At 43.5% G+C, this 17,174-nt stretch overlaps 1 protein-coding gene across 1 annotated transcript; it reads left to right on the top strand.

Annotated features, from left to right (window-relative positions):
- Positions 1–3,783: 3,783 nt before the first annotated feature.
- On the top strand, positions 3,784–7,189 carry LOC309574815 (C-C chemokine receptor type 8-like; the record flags this gene model as incomplete). The annotated part of the gene is made up of 2 exons (XM_082284721.1): positions 3,784–3,950; positions 6,125–7,189. The coding sequence occupies exon 2, from the start codon at positions 6,134–6,136 to the stop codon at positions 7,187–7,189; it is 1,056 nt and encodes a 351-aa protein (XP_082140847.1). The 5' UTR covers positions 3,784–3,950; positions 6,125–6,133.
- Positions 7,190–17,174: the final 9,985 nt, after the last annotated feature.

The raw sequence follows: 17,174 nt of genomic DNA, 5'->3' as shown, positions 1-17,174 counted from the left end.
TGGTCTTTTTTCCCCCCTGCAGCAACTTTTCTGACAGAACACAAAACAGCAGAAACTGCAACTTCGAGTGTAAATAAAGGAATGGCAGCAGCTAAAGGGGAAGCATGAGCAGTGTGGTGCACAGACACTGGAGACTCCCCAGCCCTGCCATCTCTCTGGGGCTGCAGTGGCCCATGCAGGCTGGCCCTGATGGCCACTGCCAAAACATGGGAAGACAAAACAAAGCTCCTGATACAACAACATTTTGCTATGTTTTTTAACTTGAGTGGGGACTGCCTCCATCAGCCTTTTCACAAAGCAGTGATGCCATATGCCTCTTCCCTCCTGTAGCTCACAGTCCTGAGTGGCTGCATGGACCCAAACTGGCCATAGGCTGGAGCACCAGAGATACCCACAACCAGTTGTCTCCTTTTTGCTGTAAGGTATTTCTCTCTCACAGGAGATCCCACCAGAGTATGGAGAGACATCGCTAGCCCTGGTATTAAGGACCAGCTAAAATTGAACTGGAGGGACACTGCAGGGCAGCAGTCAGGGCTGCCAGAGAAGGAGGCTCTGGGGTGGATTTTGCACAGGCTCTTAACAAATAGATTTGAGACCTTCTTGCTCCTTAGCTCCCACCCAGCATCTTGGGAACATCCTGAGGCCCTGGGAAGGATTGCCTGGTGCCTGCTGTCCTGTCCCTGGCTATGAGAGCCCCTGGGTCATGCATCCCCTTCAGACATTTAAACCAGGACCATTCTACACCAGCTGGCTGGCTCTCCTCCCACAGCAAGCCTGCTCCACAGCCCCAGTGCCCCAGCAGCAAACTCACTTGAGCCCAAGGGGGTAAATATTGCTGTGGTATGGCTGCACTCTTTGTAAGGTGAGACAGTCCTCTTTTCCCCTGGTTGTGTCCTCACTGGCTTGTCTGTATGTAGCAAATGTATCCCTTCCACGACCTTGCTTTACCACACTGAGCCCTTGCACTGCTCATCCTCCCTCCTCACACCCTCTCTGCTCCTCCTTCTGTTTGAATTTAGCACTTTCAGATGCAGGTGACCTTAACTTGTGTGTTCCTGTCTTACCACCTCTTGCTGGTTTACCACATTTTCTTTGTTTCTTTGTAGGTGAACTACAAAGGGCTGTGTGTTGGCTTGGTAAAAAATCCAGGTTTGACTGCATGGCCCCTGTGTTACTCAGAGTGTGGTGTTTGCTACTCACAGACTGAAAAAGTGTCAGGACAGATACAAGCCTAGCTTATAGCTGATATGAAGAAAATTGGAAATGTGTACCTCTCGTTCTCTCTCCACCAGATACCTTCCTCTGAGCTTTCAAGGGGAGTTCAGCACACCTGCATCTTGCAGCACCCCAGTCTGTGAACACACTGGTAGTTATTTATCTCTACTGCCCTTCAGCCCCACAGGGCTCCGCCTGCCCATGCTCCTCTTGGGTTACCTGCAGGAGAGCCAGTAGGGCTCAACATGGGGAGAAAAATAAAATGTCTGTGATTCTTCCCTGTCCCCCAACACAGACATCTCCTATTACTTTTTGTCATCATAATTATCACTTTTTCAGCCAACATCATAATTTCCGTCTTTTCAGTTCCCAAGCCCACCCCTGCGGGTTTTCCCTCCCACCCACCCTCATACTTGCCAGTCAGAAACAGCACCTTTCCTAAACCCATCTCCACTTCATTCCTTTCACTGCTTTTGACAAATCACATCCTCTGCTTTCTTTCATTAATTCTCTTTCTCTGCTGAGAAAAGCTCAGGTTCTGGCTGTGTGTTAGGAGCACCAAACCACTCCAGAAGAAGAGCAGGCACATAAACCTTTCTGAAAGACAGGTAGGGCCAGAAACTCACACCTGTATATCACTTCCCAAAACACAGCAGAGCATCAGACTCCATAATTCTACTGTTTTCCTCCAGAACACTGTCCCCACCACAATTTTTTCCTTGCTCTCCTTATTACCAAGCTGCCTTGGCCTGCCCAAAGTACAGCAGCCAGCCCAGCCATCCTCCAGCCATATCAGTCACCAGGCCTGCTCACTTCTCTCTTAGCTTTTGTTCTCTTGAATTCAAGCTCTTTTCCTTGCCTTTTAGGTTGTCTCCATTTTCTTGCTTGCTCCAACTTTCTCCAACACATGCAGCATTTCCTTGATGTTTCCCTACTGCTTCTTCCAGCTTCATGCCTCCCTTTGCCTGACTGTGCAGGATTGTGGATGGTGAAAATCCACAGCTGGAAGATTTCCCAATTTAAAAATATGCATTTTGAATGAACTGAAATCTTTTTGCGAGATCGTAATTTCTGCAGCAGAAAATAACTCAGGAAAAAATGCAAAATTTTTTCAATTTTATAACATGTACTAGTGTTTTAAAATGCAGAAATTTCTTTTTCTTTTATTGGTTTCATGTCAAACTATTGGTTTTTTTTTTTTTTAATGTGTTAATAGCTTATCAACTAAACTAATGCAAAAAAGCATATGATGGAAGAGGAGGCATCTTTAATTTACTAATGTTTTGTTCCTAAGAAATAATGAAAACTGACCTTATTGATTTCTAAACAAATGTAAATAAACCTAAATAGAACAAAGCTACATTATGTCGTACTGTGTGTCTGTAGCACCAGGACATACTACTGACATATTATTAATCATATAATTAGTATCTAGAGAATACAATAAAATAAAGTTCTGTTGCAACAATATTCAAAAATCAGTTCTGAAAAAAAATAAACATAATAAGAGGAGCTAGTCTCTCTTGTGTAGTAAGACCAATTGGGTACTTGGAGGCAGAGTGATGCCCTGGTCACTGAGAGCATGTTGAAGACCTGATGGGACAGGTCTGTTTTTTCTGTCTGTGCTACTGACTAGTGCCAGGTCCTTCATGACACTGCTCCTTTTTCCCCCCAGACTATTTTCTCACTTTTCCTTACTGCCTGCAGTATTTAGCTTTTCTTCTCTTTCAGACTCTCTTTCACTACTCACTTATCTGACAACAAGCAACTGTAAAGGTGCTTTGGGTTGGAGCTGCAACCAAAGAACATGTGAATAACGTCAGTAAAAGTCTGCCCCGTGCTTGTTTGGGGGCTCTTGAGTGAACCTCTGGCATTCCCCATGTTCTTAAAATCAGGAAAATGGTGCCTGTTGAGATTAATGGATAAAAAGTGGATAATTTGTCTGACTTATGAAACAACACAATTTACAGTATTCCACTAAACATAGGTAATTTAAAGCAATTGAATAAAATAAAAAATTTCAAGCCTGTCTTTGTTTCAATATTTTGCCCTTTTCCATCCTCAAGTCACTAAAATAAACTTGAAAAACCCCAAGGTAGCAAAGAAACTGAAGTACCCCACTAAATAAGAACTGCTTAAAAAATTATGGCAGAGCGGTATCAGTAGCTGTGATTCCTTATTTTGCTCAAAAAGCTAGTAAGTTTTTAATTGGGAGGGATATAAATAGAATGCAGTATATAAGTTGTTATCAGCTGAAGAAACTGAAAAACTAAAACAATGCGACCAGGAAATTCCGTATCAGCCTCTGTGAAAAGATGCAATTTTATTAGCATGTCTCCTGTGATGGAGATACATCAACTTCTAAGTTTTTCACTTAAAACCCACTTCACAGGGGTGGCTGTGAAGAAGGGGTTTTAGCAAACACATTAAAAGGAGTGCTATGCATTACCATGTTAAAAAAGCGATGTATTTGCTACTCGTTTCACAGAAGGTGCTCGATAGCCCTCTCACTCTTTTCCTGTTTACCACAGATACAAAATCTTCTATTTGCCTCCAAGCTATTCTGTATCTGGCAGGTGCCCATCCGACACCCTCATATCACCAAATCTCAGCTCTCTGCACGAGTGAAGTGAAGGTGAGGTAAACCTCCTGGAAAACCCTGAGCCTGAGCAACAGGGGACAAGCAGAAGGGGACCAGGGCCATCTGAGAGAGTAGAGGCATCTTGCTGCCAAAGGTAAAGTCCATCCATATTTGATGTGCTATTAGTGTGCTCACTGTGCCAACCAGGGGACCTGCGGCAACTACCTTTCCCTTGATATCCTCTGTAAAACTGCTTTTTCAGTTTGACTGTTCTGCTGAGTGATGTGGAGAAGGGAGAAAATGGAAAATGCTGTGCCCTGGTTGGGAGCTGTTAAAGGTATTAATGGTGTAAGGATCGGAAGCAGAACATCTCTGGTCTCTGTTCAACCCAGGAGAAACACTTGAATTTTGCTGGAAGTAGATGCTTTATATCTATAAATCTAGATATATCTATCTCTACATATCTATCTTCATACTTATAGATTGATGTATCTATAACACAGTATGCATGATTTTTGGAATGTTTTTTTGTTTTGATAGTTGAATCTACAAACTGTTTTTAAGAGGTCCTAGACAGGCAATTAAGAACGTGAGCCAGTGCTGCTTCACTTAGTCACAGCCTGCCATTTTCACACATCAAAACCATTAGCAGGAAATATTTTTTACCTGTCACTGGTTGCTGCAAGAAGAGCCATTATCTAGTGACTCAGTAACTTCTTATTTAAAGGTTTATGCCTTATAAAAAGTTAAAATTAATAATGCACATGTCCTAGCTACAGCTAAGAGCTCAATACAGTAGAGAATTACACTATCAATGCAGCACGGCCTTTCTCACATTATTTGTTATTTCTGAACAAGGAATTCTGTGGGGTTGAATGCTGTATTTGTAACAGTTTTCTCTGCATTGCACATGGCAATTGAAACTGTCCTCCAAGAAGAGCTGAGACAGATCAGTGAGGCATGAGCAGGATCCATACCTGGAGCAGAGGATGGACGCTGACACTCCTCTGGGCTGTATATACAGATGGTTCTGTTCCCCCCACAAGTGGCACAGCCTGGCAAGAAGGGGTGAATTGTGATTCCTTTCTATCAATACAAAAAGTTTTCCCTGTTCTCTCTCTTTTTGTATCCCCAGGCAGTAATCTTTAATTCAGGAGAGCACATCCTCCACTTCTATAGAATGAATCACTTCCATTCATATTATTGCTCCATCTTAACAGCAGTGATTATTACAAATTATTCTTCCCTCCTGGAAACTGTGTGTCTTTGAAGCTCTTTCAAGATGTGGTCAACCTGTAAGCAGGTGCAACATAGGTGCAGCACAGCATAAACTTTCAAATGTCTTAGCGGTGAAAAACCAAACCCTTTTGAAAGAATCACCTCTTGAAATGTGAACACTCAAGTCTGGAAACCCAATCCACTTTTATAGGGGTCATGGACTGACATCTGAAACAATAAAAAAGTTGGCTAAAGCACAGACTCACTCTTGCAGAACACGTCAGATTATTTTACTATTTTGAGGCTGCCTTCATTGCAGTTCTTCAGAAACGAGAGAGACGGGAATTCTCCCGTTAATGTTTTGGTTTTCTCTACATTAGAAAACTGAAGCTGGACAGAACAGGCAGGAGCACTAAACTGCTGTGTTGCAGCAAAAGGCACACCCAAGCTACTCACTAGCTGCCCTGGAGCTCAGTGGCAGCCCAGAGCTTGGCACTGCAAGTGTTGCTGTGCAGCCCTGTGAGCTCCTTGTTGCTTCAGAGTTTTCTGTATCCAATCCTGGACCCACCCATGGAAAAGTAGCTTGTGTGTCTCTGCACTCTGTGCCAGTACCTGGCCCTGATCAGCTCTGCTAGAAATGAGGTTATGCTGCTGGGTGACAGCTTCTTCAGGCAAAACACTTTTATGAGGGTCTTTATGCTACAGGCAAAAAGCTTCCCCACCCCAGGGAGCACAAGAAAATTGAGAACCTTAGATCTGATGCAGGATCTGTAATTTTTTTATCATTATGACTATTCAGAGACCTGAATTTTTCCCTGTCATTGTAATGATGAGGTGCTGGTCCACTGGGTCTAAAGCAGTTTCAGGAAAACAGAGAGCATCCCAGTGCTCACAGTCACACATGTATAGGAACAATCAGCAGGCTGCAGGGCAGCCCTTTGGGTGGTACAGCTGCTCTTGTGCACCCAGTGAGACCAAGACTGCATTTTTTAGTCCCCCTCTGCCTGGAAGCTGACCCACAGACTCAACGCAGCACAGAGGCAGAAGCCACCATGGGAGTGCTGTGCCAGGACAGCCAGACATTTTTAACCCTTTCTCTTTCCTGCACAGGTACCCGAGATGAATCCCACCAGCCAATTCCTTGGCACAACAGAATATGACTATGGATACGATGAAAACACTGCTCCATGCAACGAAGGAAACAATTTCCGCAGGTTTAAATCCCTCCTTCTACCAATTCTTTACTGCCTCGTGTTTGTCTTCTGCCTCCTGGGAAACTCCTTGGTCCTCTGGGTTCTCCTGACCAGGAAAAGGCTGACAACAATGACCGACATCTGCCTGCTGAACCTCGCAGCCTCTGATCTGCTCTTTGTTGTGCCTCTCCCTTTCCAAGCCCACTATGCTTCAGACCAGTGGGTTTTTGGCAATGCCATGTGCAAGATAATGGCTGGCATTTACTACACAGGTTTTTATAGCGGTATTTTCTTTATAACCCTCATGAGTGTAGACAGGTACATAGCAATTGTCCATGCTGTCTATGCCATGAGGATACGGACGGCCACTTATGGCATAATTATCAGTTTGATTCTGTGGCTGGTGGCTGGCTTGGCTTCTGTGCCCAACATCATGTTCAGCCAGGAGCTGGAGATCGAGCAGGCTTTGCAGTGTGTCCCCACATACCCCCCAGGTGACAATACCTGGAAGGTTGCTTCTCAGTTTGCAGCCAACATCTTAGGCCTCTTGATTCCCTTTAGCATCCTTGTTTGCTGCTACACTCAGATACTGAAAAACCTGCAAAAATGCAAAAACCGGAACAAGGTCAAGGCGATCAAGATGATCTTCATCATTGTCATTGTTTTCTTCCTCTTCTGGACTCCCTTCAACATCGCGCTGTTCCTCGACTCTCTGCAGAGCCTGCACATCATCAATGACTGCAAGGCGAGCTCCCAGATAGCGCTGGCCCTGCAGCTGACAGAAACCATCTCCTTCATCCACTGCTGCCTGAACCCCATCATCTACGCCTTCGCTGGCGTGACATTCAAGGCCCATCTTAAAGGACTCCTTCAGTCCTGTGGCCGTGTCCTCTCCAGCCCTGCCGGAGGTGCTGGGGCTGGACAGTCATTTTCAGCACCCACCCAGCTCTCTGGCTGGTCTGACAGTGCAGGGGCCCTGTGAGCCCACCTGAGCCACCTTCTGCTGGTGAGAGGGGCTGGCCAGAGGTCTGCTGTGGTGCTGGAGGTTGTACCATGTGTGCAGCATCCCCTGGCAGATGCAGTATGCCTGTGCCTCCTGTTGGGATACGCTATGAACTGCCACATAAGAAGCTGTGACACTGGTTTCCCAAGAGCACCGGTGCATTTGTAAAATGGTGACCATACGTTGCCACAGAATAATTTTTAATTAAGTTTTAGAGCTCTTGTAATACAATTCAGCAAGCAGGGTGTTTCTTGTAGTATCTATTTTCTCCTCTGACAAAAGCATCGCTTCTGCCTCACCCCCAAGTATGCTCTGCTTGTGGAAGCTGAATCCCTGCATCCCTGGGACACGTGTGTAACACCCCTCTGGAAAGTGGGGAAGTGGACAGGCATGGGACTGCTTCACATTGCAAAAAGGGAATCACCTCAGCCATTGTCACCATTTCCCCTTTGCCTCAGCTCCCAGACAAAAAAGCCCTCAGGACCCTGTTTGTTATGGGATGGTCCCAGGGGCGCAGCCCTGGAATCCTTGGAACTGCTGCTGCCCAGAGCAGCCTTTGGTAGTGATGCCTCCAAAAATAACAAAACGATGGCTCCAGGTGTCCCCTATACCAGTCACTCATGGAGGTTCCTACACTTGGAAACGTTGTCCTCAGAGCAGGTGGGGGGTCTGTATCACCTCTGGAGCTGTGGGACCTCCAACTTTGTGCCTCCAGCACTCGCTGCTAAATGTAACCACCACAAAATGGCCTGTAGCAAAGTAGGCTCTGTCTCTTTTCCCAAATATCTTTATTTTCTGCCATTTTTAAAATGCTTTCTTTTAATAAACATTAGCTACACCTTTTTTGTCTTGGTTCTTGAAAGTCTATCTAATGACTTACAAGCCTCGATTAGGATAAGGAAACTTTGGGTTTGGTTATTTTTCAGTGGGTATCACGTAAAATATATCTGATGGAATTGAGAGGCACCCTGAAGCTCTTCAGCAAAGAAAGTCTTATCTCCAGTTTCCTGCCGAGGAAGCCTTCTCTCCAAATCCCGGTAAAAATTCACAGGGTAAATATAACATTTATTTTGAGGTAGTATTACTGCAAACACATTTTTAAAAGTTAATCAAGGGAACACATGAAATCAGGGAAAACACAACCTAGATATCGTCAAAGATTTGATTTTTTAGGGTAATAAAAATGTTAAATATTTTCCTAATCCTACCTTTCCTTCTGAAAATACAATTGCATGTTTTTATTCTTCCTAAAAATTTCAAAAATAAATTTCAACCTTGGTGCCAAAATATTATTGTAAGAAGTACCAGAACAGAGACACAAATACACCCAGCATCACCCCAAGCACTTGTAAAGCTTGCAGAAGCTTTACACAGCAGAGCACCCAGAAGCATTGTGCCTCTTCTCTAAATATGAAAATTTATTTTTAATGGGTTGAACCACAAGACTTTATGCTACTCTTATATGTGATGGAAAGAATCTATGGAGACACTAAGCAACATTCAAAAATTTCTGCACTTGTATGCACTGAAAGAGTTCTGGATAAGAGCACTACATTCATAGGATAGTAATAACAAGCTGGTAGTGCCATCTCTTCAATTACACATTTTTTTTTTAGGCAGAAACTTGTCAATGACAATCTACTTTTCAGGTGTAATAATCTTGGAATAAAGCAGGTAGCAGATGCACTGTTTCCTCAGTTTCAAGGGTTCTGACACAAAGTAAAGCTGGTAAAAAGAAATTTTGCAATCTACTCATAACAAGATCAGTTAGGTTTCATGTGCTGAGATGTTGTCAGATGCAAATACCCCTGAAAAACCACCAAGGAACATTCAGATTTGATGTCACCTGGGTTTCCTGGGGCTGGGTATGATGCTGTGGATATATAGGCCAAAATATATAGCTCAATCTTGCTCCACTAAATTGGTGGAAAGGTGATCACTATTCAAAAGAGGATGGAATAAGGAAATTACTGCTGTTTGTAGAACAGATCTTCTAATGAGATGTTGCACATCTAAAGCAATTTTTTTTCTCCAGAGACCAAGTTGTATTGAAACCGATATCAGATTGACAGTAAAACTACTAAGTACCACTTTTCACATTTAGTAACTTTTCCCTACTACTCATTTTCATCCAACATGTTTCACAGTACTCCACTTTTCTGTCTCATGTTTCTCTGTCCTTTTGTAGCATGATGCCTGTGACACTGTGACCTTTTCCAGGTCTGCCCTTACTCTACTCCAAGGCCTCTTGGCCATGTGCAACAAAATATCCAAACGTGCACATCCTCAAAAACACCTCCCAGACCTTTAAAATAAATGAATTATACTAATACTGTGCAAAGCACTGCAAAGGAGCACTGAGAGTTAGAAAAGAAAAATAATAATGTGTATTGTGGTGCTGTTGGTGATTCCTTCTGGCTTTTCTCCAGCCTGTGACTGACAGGTTCAGAGCTTTCACAGTGTTCCTTAGTTCTGTTGACTTACCATGGGACAGCCCAGACTTAAGAAGGTGTGAGACTGAATTTTAGATATCCTCCATTTGGCCTACCCCCCAGGCTAGGGTCATGAGAAATCTGATTTGATGAGGGCTTCTGGGAGATTAAAAATGTGAACTCGAAAGATCATTCTATAGGAAGAAAAGTTCCTGAAACTGAAGTTCTGCCTACTCAGGAGCAGTACTGGGAGGTTGTGCATACTCTGGCTCTCTGACTCCATGAAGCTCCCCTCCTTTTGTAAGGAAAAGCACCTGGTGTGAGAGCGGCAAAAGTGCTGGCTTATTCTGGATTTGCCCTTGGCATCTAGCAGGTGTAGAGGTCTGTGATCTAGCTAATGGACTATACCTTCCTAATGGGAATAGCTGACAGAAGGACAAGGAAGACAACCCACAGAAGCTGTAGGAAACATCTACTCTTCCTTGCTTCTTCCACTTCTAGGGGGGAAAACCAGATGTTGATTTCTGACTAAGTACTGGAGTTTCATTCATCTAACCCTTTTCAAGATCTGTCATTAGCTCTCATTTAAGATGCTTAAGCAGTATGACAAGTGAGAATCAACTGATAGAAACCACGTGTTGAAACAACAACAGAAATCCTGCAATACTTCAGGATGATACAACTTTGAGAAAAAAATCACAATAAACTTCCTTTTATAATACTGAATTACTTCATCTAATCTAAGTGAATTTGGGACACCATGAGTATATGCCTCCAAAGAGCTGGAAAATTTCTTTACAGTCCTACCAGGTGTTCTTTACTGCCCATTAGATACTGAAGGCAGTGGTTTCCAGGCAACCCATCACTGCCAGCCCCAGGCACCTTTACAGTATCATCACACAGACAGTTTGCTTCAGAGACACAAACCTGTGAGGTCAGAAAACCATCCTGTGCTCAGGACAAACAGCAGCTGAGAGCTGTGACTATCAGCTCACAGGGCTGCTGGTTCTGCACCTAGCTCGGATGTACCTGTAATTGCTCAATATGAACACATTTCTCCTCTTATTACAACCTGTGCACCAAAATGTTCTTAAGAATGGCTATTGGAGAGTCCCTCAGGTTTTTCAGCAGTTCAGGAACATGGATATGAATAGTCTGTTACAGCAGGGGCATGGAAGACATGAAGAGCCCTCAAAGTTTGCAGATGGGATGGAATATTTGTGACAAAACCAAGCACAGGTTCTCTAAAAAGAATACAGAAAAAAATATCAGTAACAGCTGTTTATGGTAGAAGATGGAATTGTAAGGTGGAAGATCATCTCATCTCTTGGCAGAAGGAGGAAACATGAAGTTATGCCTGGGCACTGCTCTTAATTCCAGGAGCTGCTTTAGTCCACTCCAATTTAGAAATTTCAACCCACTCTAACGTATTTTTGGTCTCTCAGTTTCCTTGCCTCTCTTTCTTTTCTCTGGATCACTTCCCTTAGCACAAACTTCCCAATCCTAAGGACTACTTCCTCTCTTTTAGAAGTCTCTAGCACCTTGGCTTCTTTTCCAGTGTAAACATGCTGGAGAATAAATCTGTTCCTTTGTCCATAATCCTTTCCTTACAGCACACCTCTTTGCTTCTCCATACCAACCTGTCAGGTTGTTGGCTCTCAAAAGCTGGGGCTGAACGAAGTTGCCCTATGTGGAAGGCTGGTGAGGGAAAGAGAAGCTGGTGAATTCTTCTAGCCTATCTCCAGCTCAAAATTATCAACATTTCTTGAAATAAATTACTGAATCTTCTTGGTATTGTCTTGTGAAATATTCACTGAAAACTACCTCTTGTTACAGGGGAATCTGATAAGGGCGAGATTTCTGTAACCTTGTAAATGGAGACTGTTTCCCAAGTGTCTTCTGTGACCTTGTGACCCAGTAACATGGAGGTGGTATGGCCATTGCCGGGTCACTGGCTTTGTGCTGAGTGTGCAAGGCCTCAGGGCTGACGTTTGCCAGCCTGGCTTTGTCAGAGCTCATTGTGACCTGCCCAAAGCTTTGTTTTTACTTGGTTTAGCTGTAACAGCAGTTCTTCTGAGTAGGTGGCTATATTTAATTTGTCCTACTTTGGCTTACCTTTTGGAGCATAGCCACAGTTTGTATACAGATAGTAGTAAAAAGTAGCTATTCTTTCAAACATGATGCTGCAACACAGAGAAATACAGCCTGAGAATGACAGTAGAGGCCTTGAGAAGCAGGGAAAGAGCAAGAGGTGTACAGGGACCATTTCATGAGGGACTGGCTGACTGAACAAATGTAACTATTTCTTGTTTTGGATGACATATTATTATTAGCAGTAGTAGTAGCATCATATTTTATTGTTGTTGTTTCTGCTCAGAAATATTAATGTCTTTGTTATTTTTTCCACTTGTCTTCCTTTTTTTTTTTCTGAGATATTTAGATGCAGACTAATAACGATTGTGGGATTATGGTGCTAAAAAGTTCAGTTACACTAAAAGTAAATCACTTGATTTCTGTGCAAACAGTTTCCTTTCTGCCTACCGTTGTTACCGCAGGTCTGGGCCCTAGGGTACATCACCGTGTCCCGCAGCCATAGGGAGGAGGAGGCGAGAAGATCCAGCAGGCAGGAATTGTGCAGCAAGATTGATTTATTTAATTATTTTACAAGCTCTTTTATAGACTTTTTTCTTCATAGTCCAATTGGACAAGGATCAGCCACCCCTTGGGGGTGATTGGCTAAAATCCAAAAACATCCATTGTCAAAATATTTTTCTCCTGTACCATAAACAAGAGTTTTCACGGTTGCAGGTGGCTTGGTCGTTTACATAACTCTGCTACCTCTTCTGTGAGAGAGAAAAGTCTCTCACAGACTTAGAAAATAGCAAGAAAATCCTTGCTAGCAGCATTTTTGTGTCTACACACCGTGAGCATTACATTTGCCCTACAGGTGTGGTCAAATAGGCAGCACTGGACACCTTGGTAGACAGACTGGGTTGTGGCATTGCAAGTTTATGAGGTACAGCAGCCCTTTGGGGAAACCCGTAACAGGTGTGGGAGAGTGAAGGTGCCTCACCCTGAGCCTGAGATTTCGCAGGTGTGTGTATGATAATCAGTTTAAAGCCAGGTTCTGTCACATGTTTGAGGGCCACCACTGACTTCAGTGAGGAAGGACATAGTACTCATTGGGAATTCCCATAATATTTCCTAGGGCTTGACATCAGAGTTAAAAGATCCAGGTAAGAAGTATATATTACCTCCTTCTCTTATTTGAGCTCAAGCTGTAAAGAAGGATAGTTATAAGCCAAAATCAATGACATTTCTCATTTGTGGCCACACACGGTAACTATTTGTAGTCCTTGCAACAGAATATTGCTTAGAGTAACACACCTCACACCGTCTTCTGCCTCATACCTTGTGTGGGTTTTGCTCTTCTTAATTAGAAATACGTTATAACCAAAATGCATTATTCAGTGCAAACCCCAAATGCATTAATAAATCAACCCAGAAGTGAGACACAAAACTTTCTGTGGTTTGCAATTTCTGCTGAAATGACCTCATAACACCACTAAGATATGAAGTGTGCCTAACTTTAACTTTCTTTAAGAACCCAAAAATCTCAGAGGTCTGCTCATCATTCTGGTGGCCCTTGAATGACTTCTGTGCCCAGCTGCTTGCGCTCTCTCTGTCAGCAGCTCCTTTCCTTCTCTTGACCTGGAGAGGATAATCAGGTGTCCTCTCTCATCCATCCCAGGGCACTCCAGTGTCAGCTGGTCAGTCTGTCTCTCCCCCTAGTGGGTCATCCTGTTCTCTTCCTTCACACTGATTCTCAAGCTAGCTGACAAACTGTTTTCACATGTCACAGCTTTCTGACACAGCTTCTCCGGGTTGTGGCTGATGTCCAGAGCCTTTGGCCCTAATTTTTTTACACTTCTTTGTCAGGCAGAGAAAATGTTAGGCTATACCTCAGGAGAGACTCCCTGATTTCAGGTTAAAAAACCACAGGCTGGGGGGTCTTAGATTTCCCTGACAGTCTTTTCAGTGAAATGTGTAGAGGGAGGGAAGTTGGATGTGCCAGGGGTGAGCACTGTGTAAGCATTTAATGTTTAATGCATTTAATATATGAAAAACTAGGAGACAAGAAATGGTCCCTGGACAGTGTGAAAACCAGTAATAGACAGTGAACTTCTCCAATATCCAATAGTATCGAAAACATAGTGTGACTTGACGAAGCCTTGTAAAACGGAGCACCGGTGTACAAGGTTAACTCCCCAAACAAACACACCAGTGATAGTTTGGTTTTGAGATTTCAGGTGAAACCAAGTGCACTTTAGGCAATGAAAATACTTTTTTTTTTTTTGCTAAGATTCATATAAATCTTTACGTGAGCTTTTATCTCTGCATATCTTAGTACCACATAAGCAGAAGTACCAGCTTTCTTTTAAATTCTCTTGCTCATACAGCTTTTTAGCTGAAGTTATTTTTATCACTTACTTGAAGCTTGCTTTCATCTTAACACTTACACAATCTTCCCAAGAAGAATGACAAGCTAGTTTGCATGTGCTAAATGCAAAACAACTCCTGCAATGGGATCTGAGAGCTTCACAAATACAGATGGACTTGGCTTCCTACCACTCTTGGTAACACTGATACTGTTTTGCACAGTGGCTCAAACAGCCTATCCACAAGCATTCAAGTGACAGAGCAGGTGTAAAACATCTCCCTTGTGTTATAAACATATATTATAGTATTGGCTTCTCGCAAAGTATTAAAGTAGATATTATATAATGTTAGAAATGCTTTTTTGCTGTGCAAGAATGTTAGCAAGTGTGAGCAAGTAAGATAACCTCCAAGGGAGAAGAGGATGAGGCCCAAAGAGCTGCTAATCAACACTTTGTCCAGAGAACAAAGGGGCCCAAAGGCTGCTCCACCCGGGGAATGGGCAGCCAGGAGGGTCCGAGAGCCACTATCACCACTCTGCCCGGGGGACAAAGAGGCCCAAAGCTGCAATCAGCCCTGACTGTCTGGGGAATTAAGAGATCCACCCCACCATCGACTCTTACCAAGCGGGCCCAGCCCCAAGAATCAAAAGAAATAAAACCACAAGGCAGAAGACTACACATGCTCTAAAAAGGCGGACCCAAGGAGTGGCCATGCAGATCAATTCCTGGAAAAGTTTTAATATGAATAGAGAACAGACAGTAAAAATGGTATAAAAAGGACTCACCTCGAGCATCAGGTGTGCTCTTGGCAGAGCGCCAAGGCACCCGGCCGTTATCCCTTTGCTTTATTTTATGTGTCTCTTATTGTCTTTATATTAAACTCTTTAAATTCTAACAGGAGAGTGAACCTCGTTTTTCACACTTGTGACAAAGCTGTAAGCTAGCTCTTCCATTCCCATGATGAGACAGCGATTTGTACTGCCTTAAAAAAAAAAAAATTTAAAAAAAAGAGAGAGAAAGAGGATACCAAGCCATCCACTTTTGCTGAGGATGGAGAAGAGTTTGAAGCCTGTAGTACTACAGACTCAGTGGTTAGTTTGCTGTGGATTGTGAAAAAAGTTTTGGTGACTTATCTGAGGCCCTGTGTTTTCTTCTATTCTCTCTACAGAAGTTATGAAGGAAGTGGTGTCTCCACCCCATAAACAAAATTTGTCAGAAGATGACTAAGATCAGATTCATTATGTGTGTCAGTTGGTGGCTGCCAAGTAATGTGGCTGTCAAGCTGGCCTCGGGCTGCTGGACTCTCCATGGGGAGTTTTCTCAAAAATAGAGCAGGGTCCCCGGAGTGCAAGGCCAGTCTCTGAGAAGACTGAAGGCTATTTGGAGCCATTTGAGTCTTTCGGGTTCAGTTTCACTGAGCAGTCCTGCGGATACCTGGGAAGCAAAATCAGGGAAGACTTGCATTTCAGAGATGCCAAGTCCTGTGCCACAAATACTACTGGAATCTGCAATCTTATCACAGGACAGGCACAAGTTTCATCAAGGCAGTTAGACACTTATAGCTCATTCTATCCTACCCACCCTAATGTGACACAAATTAAGCACCTTCCCTTTCTACTTACACTAAGATTTTCATAGTTAGCCTCTGCTGTTGTGTTCCTCATGTTCCAAGACTCAATCTGAAGAGCAAGAACCAGCAGCTACAACAGATGAGAACCCTGCCCCAGCATAGCACTTTGCTTTGGAGAAAAACAGTTTACAAACCAGGTTCCACAAAGTAGTGGATGCTTGCAAAATGGACATAATTGTATTGCTTCATCTTATAAATGTGGCAAGAAGGCAAATACGGTAATGTCTGGGAAGGACTCAGATATCAGCCTGAGACTACTAGAGACCCGATCATGAGGGAAAAGCAAAATTCTACAGTCCTAGAAGGTCCTGGGTAATGTTAAATAGGGCCTGGTCCTGCACTATAGTGAAGTGCAGCAAAGAGAACCCCAAATAACCAGTCCCTCAGCTGGGAGGGTGCCTTCTGCAAGCTGAACCAAGTACTGTGATGGTGCACTGAGCACCACGATGTTTGTACAGAGAGGTTAACGCGAAGGGCAGATTGCATTGATATGTCCTTGTGTACTTCTTCTGTGAGTAATGCAGTATATCTTAAGAATATGTCGGACTCCCAGTTTATGCACATCTCTGTTGTCAAGTCTTGCTCCTCCAAGGCTCTGTGAAGCGCCCTAAAGTTGTAAGGAAGTACTGTCACACTGTGCAGCTGATGAGGCAGCTTGCATAAGCCGTCCACAGAAACTGTTTTACTTTTATGTATCTTCTTCCTACCCCTCCCAAAACACAGTTTTAGAACTGCATGAGGATGTAGGGCAAGAGGAGGACAGGCTTTGCAGCCTTACTTCTATGCCATGATAGGTAGCACATACAGTTTTCATGGGCACGAGCAGAGTACAGTCTGCATAGTACCATAACAAATCTGTCCCTGCCTCTGGGTGCATCACCACCCAGACCGGTCTTTAGATCTGCTCTAGGTCTATTCCTCTCCAGCAATGGAAGTAGACAGCATTATCAGGCTTACCTGCTAAAAATCACCTCAGCCCCAAAACAGCAAAACAATATTTGACTTGAAGTTTTTCCAAAATAAATGGTTTATTGTCACCAAAAGCCCTGAAGACCTCATTCAGGTTACTTGAAACAATTTTACCAACACACAGGTTGGCTGTCTACCCTGAACTTGCTGCCTAGGCTGTTTATATCATTAAAGAGAGCTCCCTCCATAGGGTGATTAATTCTAGCCTAAGGTGGAGAAACTTAAAATCATTTGTCATTCTCTGCAAATACCTACCTCTGTCCCTTGACTAGAGAGGGAGACCTTAGATTAGCTAGCCAACAACCAACTAAGGGTGGGAGAGATGATTCCTACAACTTCCAGTTTGAAGGAGCTGGGAAAGAATTGCCTACTAACAGACCTTGCAAAGGCCTGCTTTGTTCTCCTCCTTGTGCTCGACCAAAGTTGCCACATGCCCACCCCTGTAAGCTTGAATACAGTCAGCAAAGTGTCTGATGAGGGCTATTGTGGGTGAG

Source organism: Coloeus monedula (genome assembly GCF_965178545.1).
Source record: "Coloeus monedula genome assembly, chromosome: 1".
Taxonomy (NCBI): Eukaryota; Metazoa; Chordata; class Aves; order Passeriformes; family Corvidae; genus Coloeus; species Coloeus monedula.
Note: the sequence above shows the minus strand (reverse complement) of the source record. Positions and strands in the feature narration are given on the sequence as shown.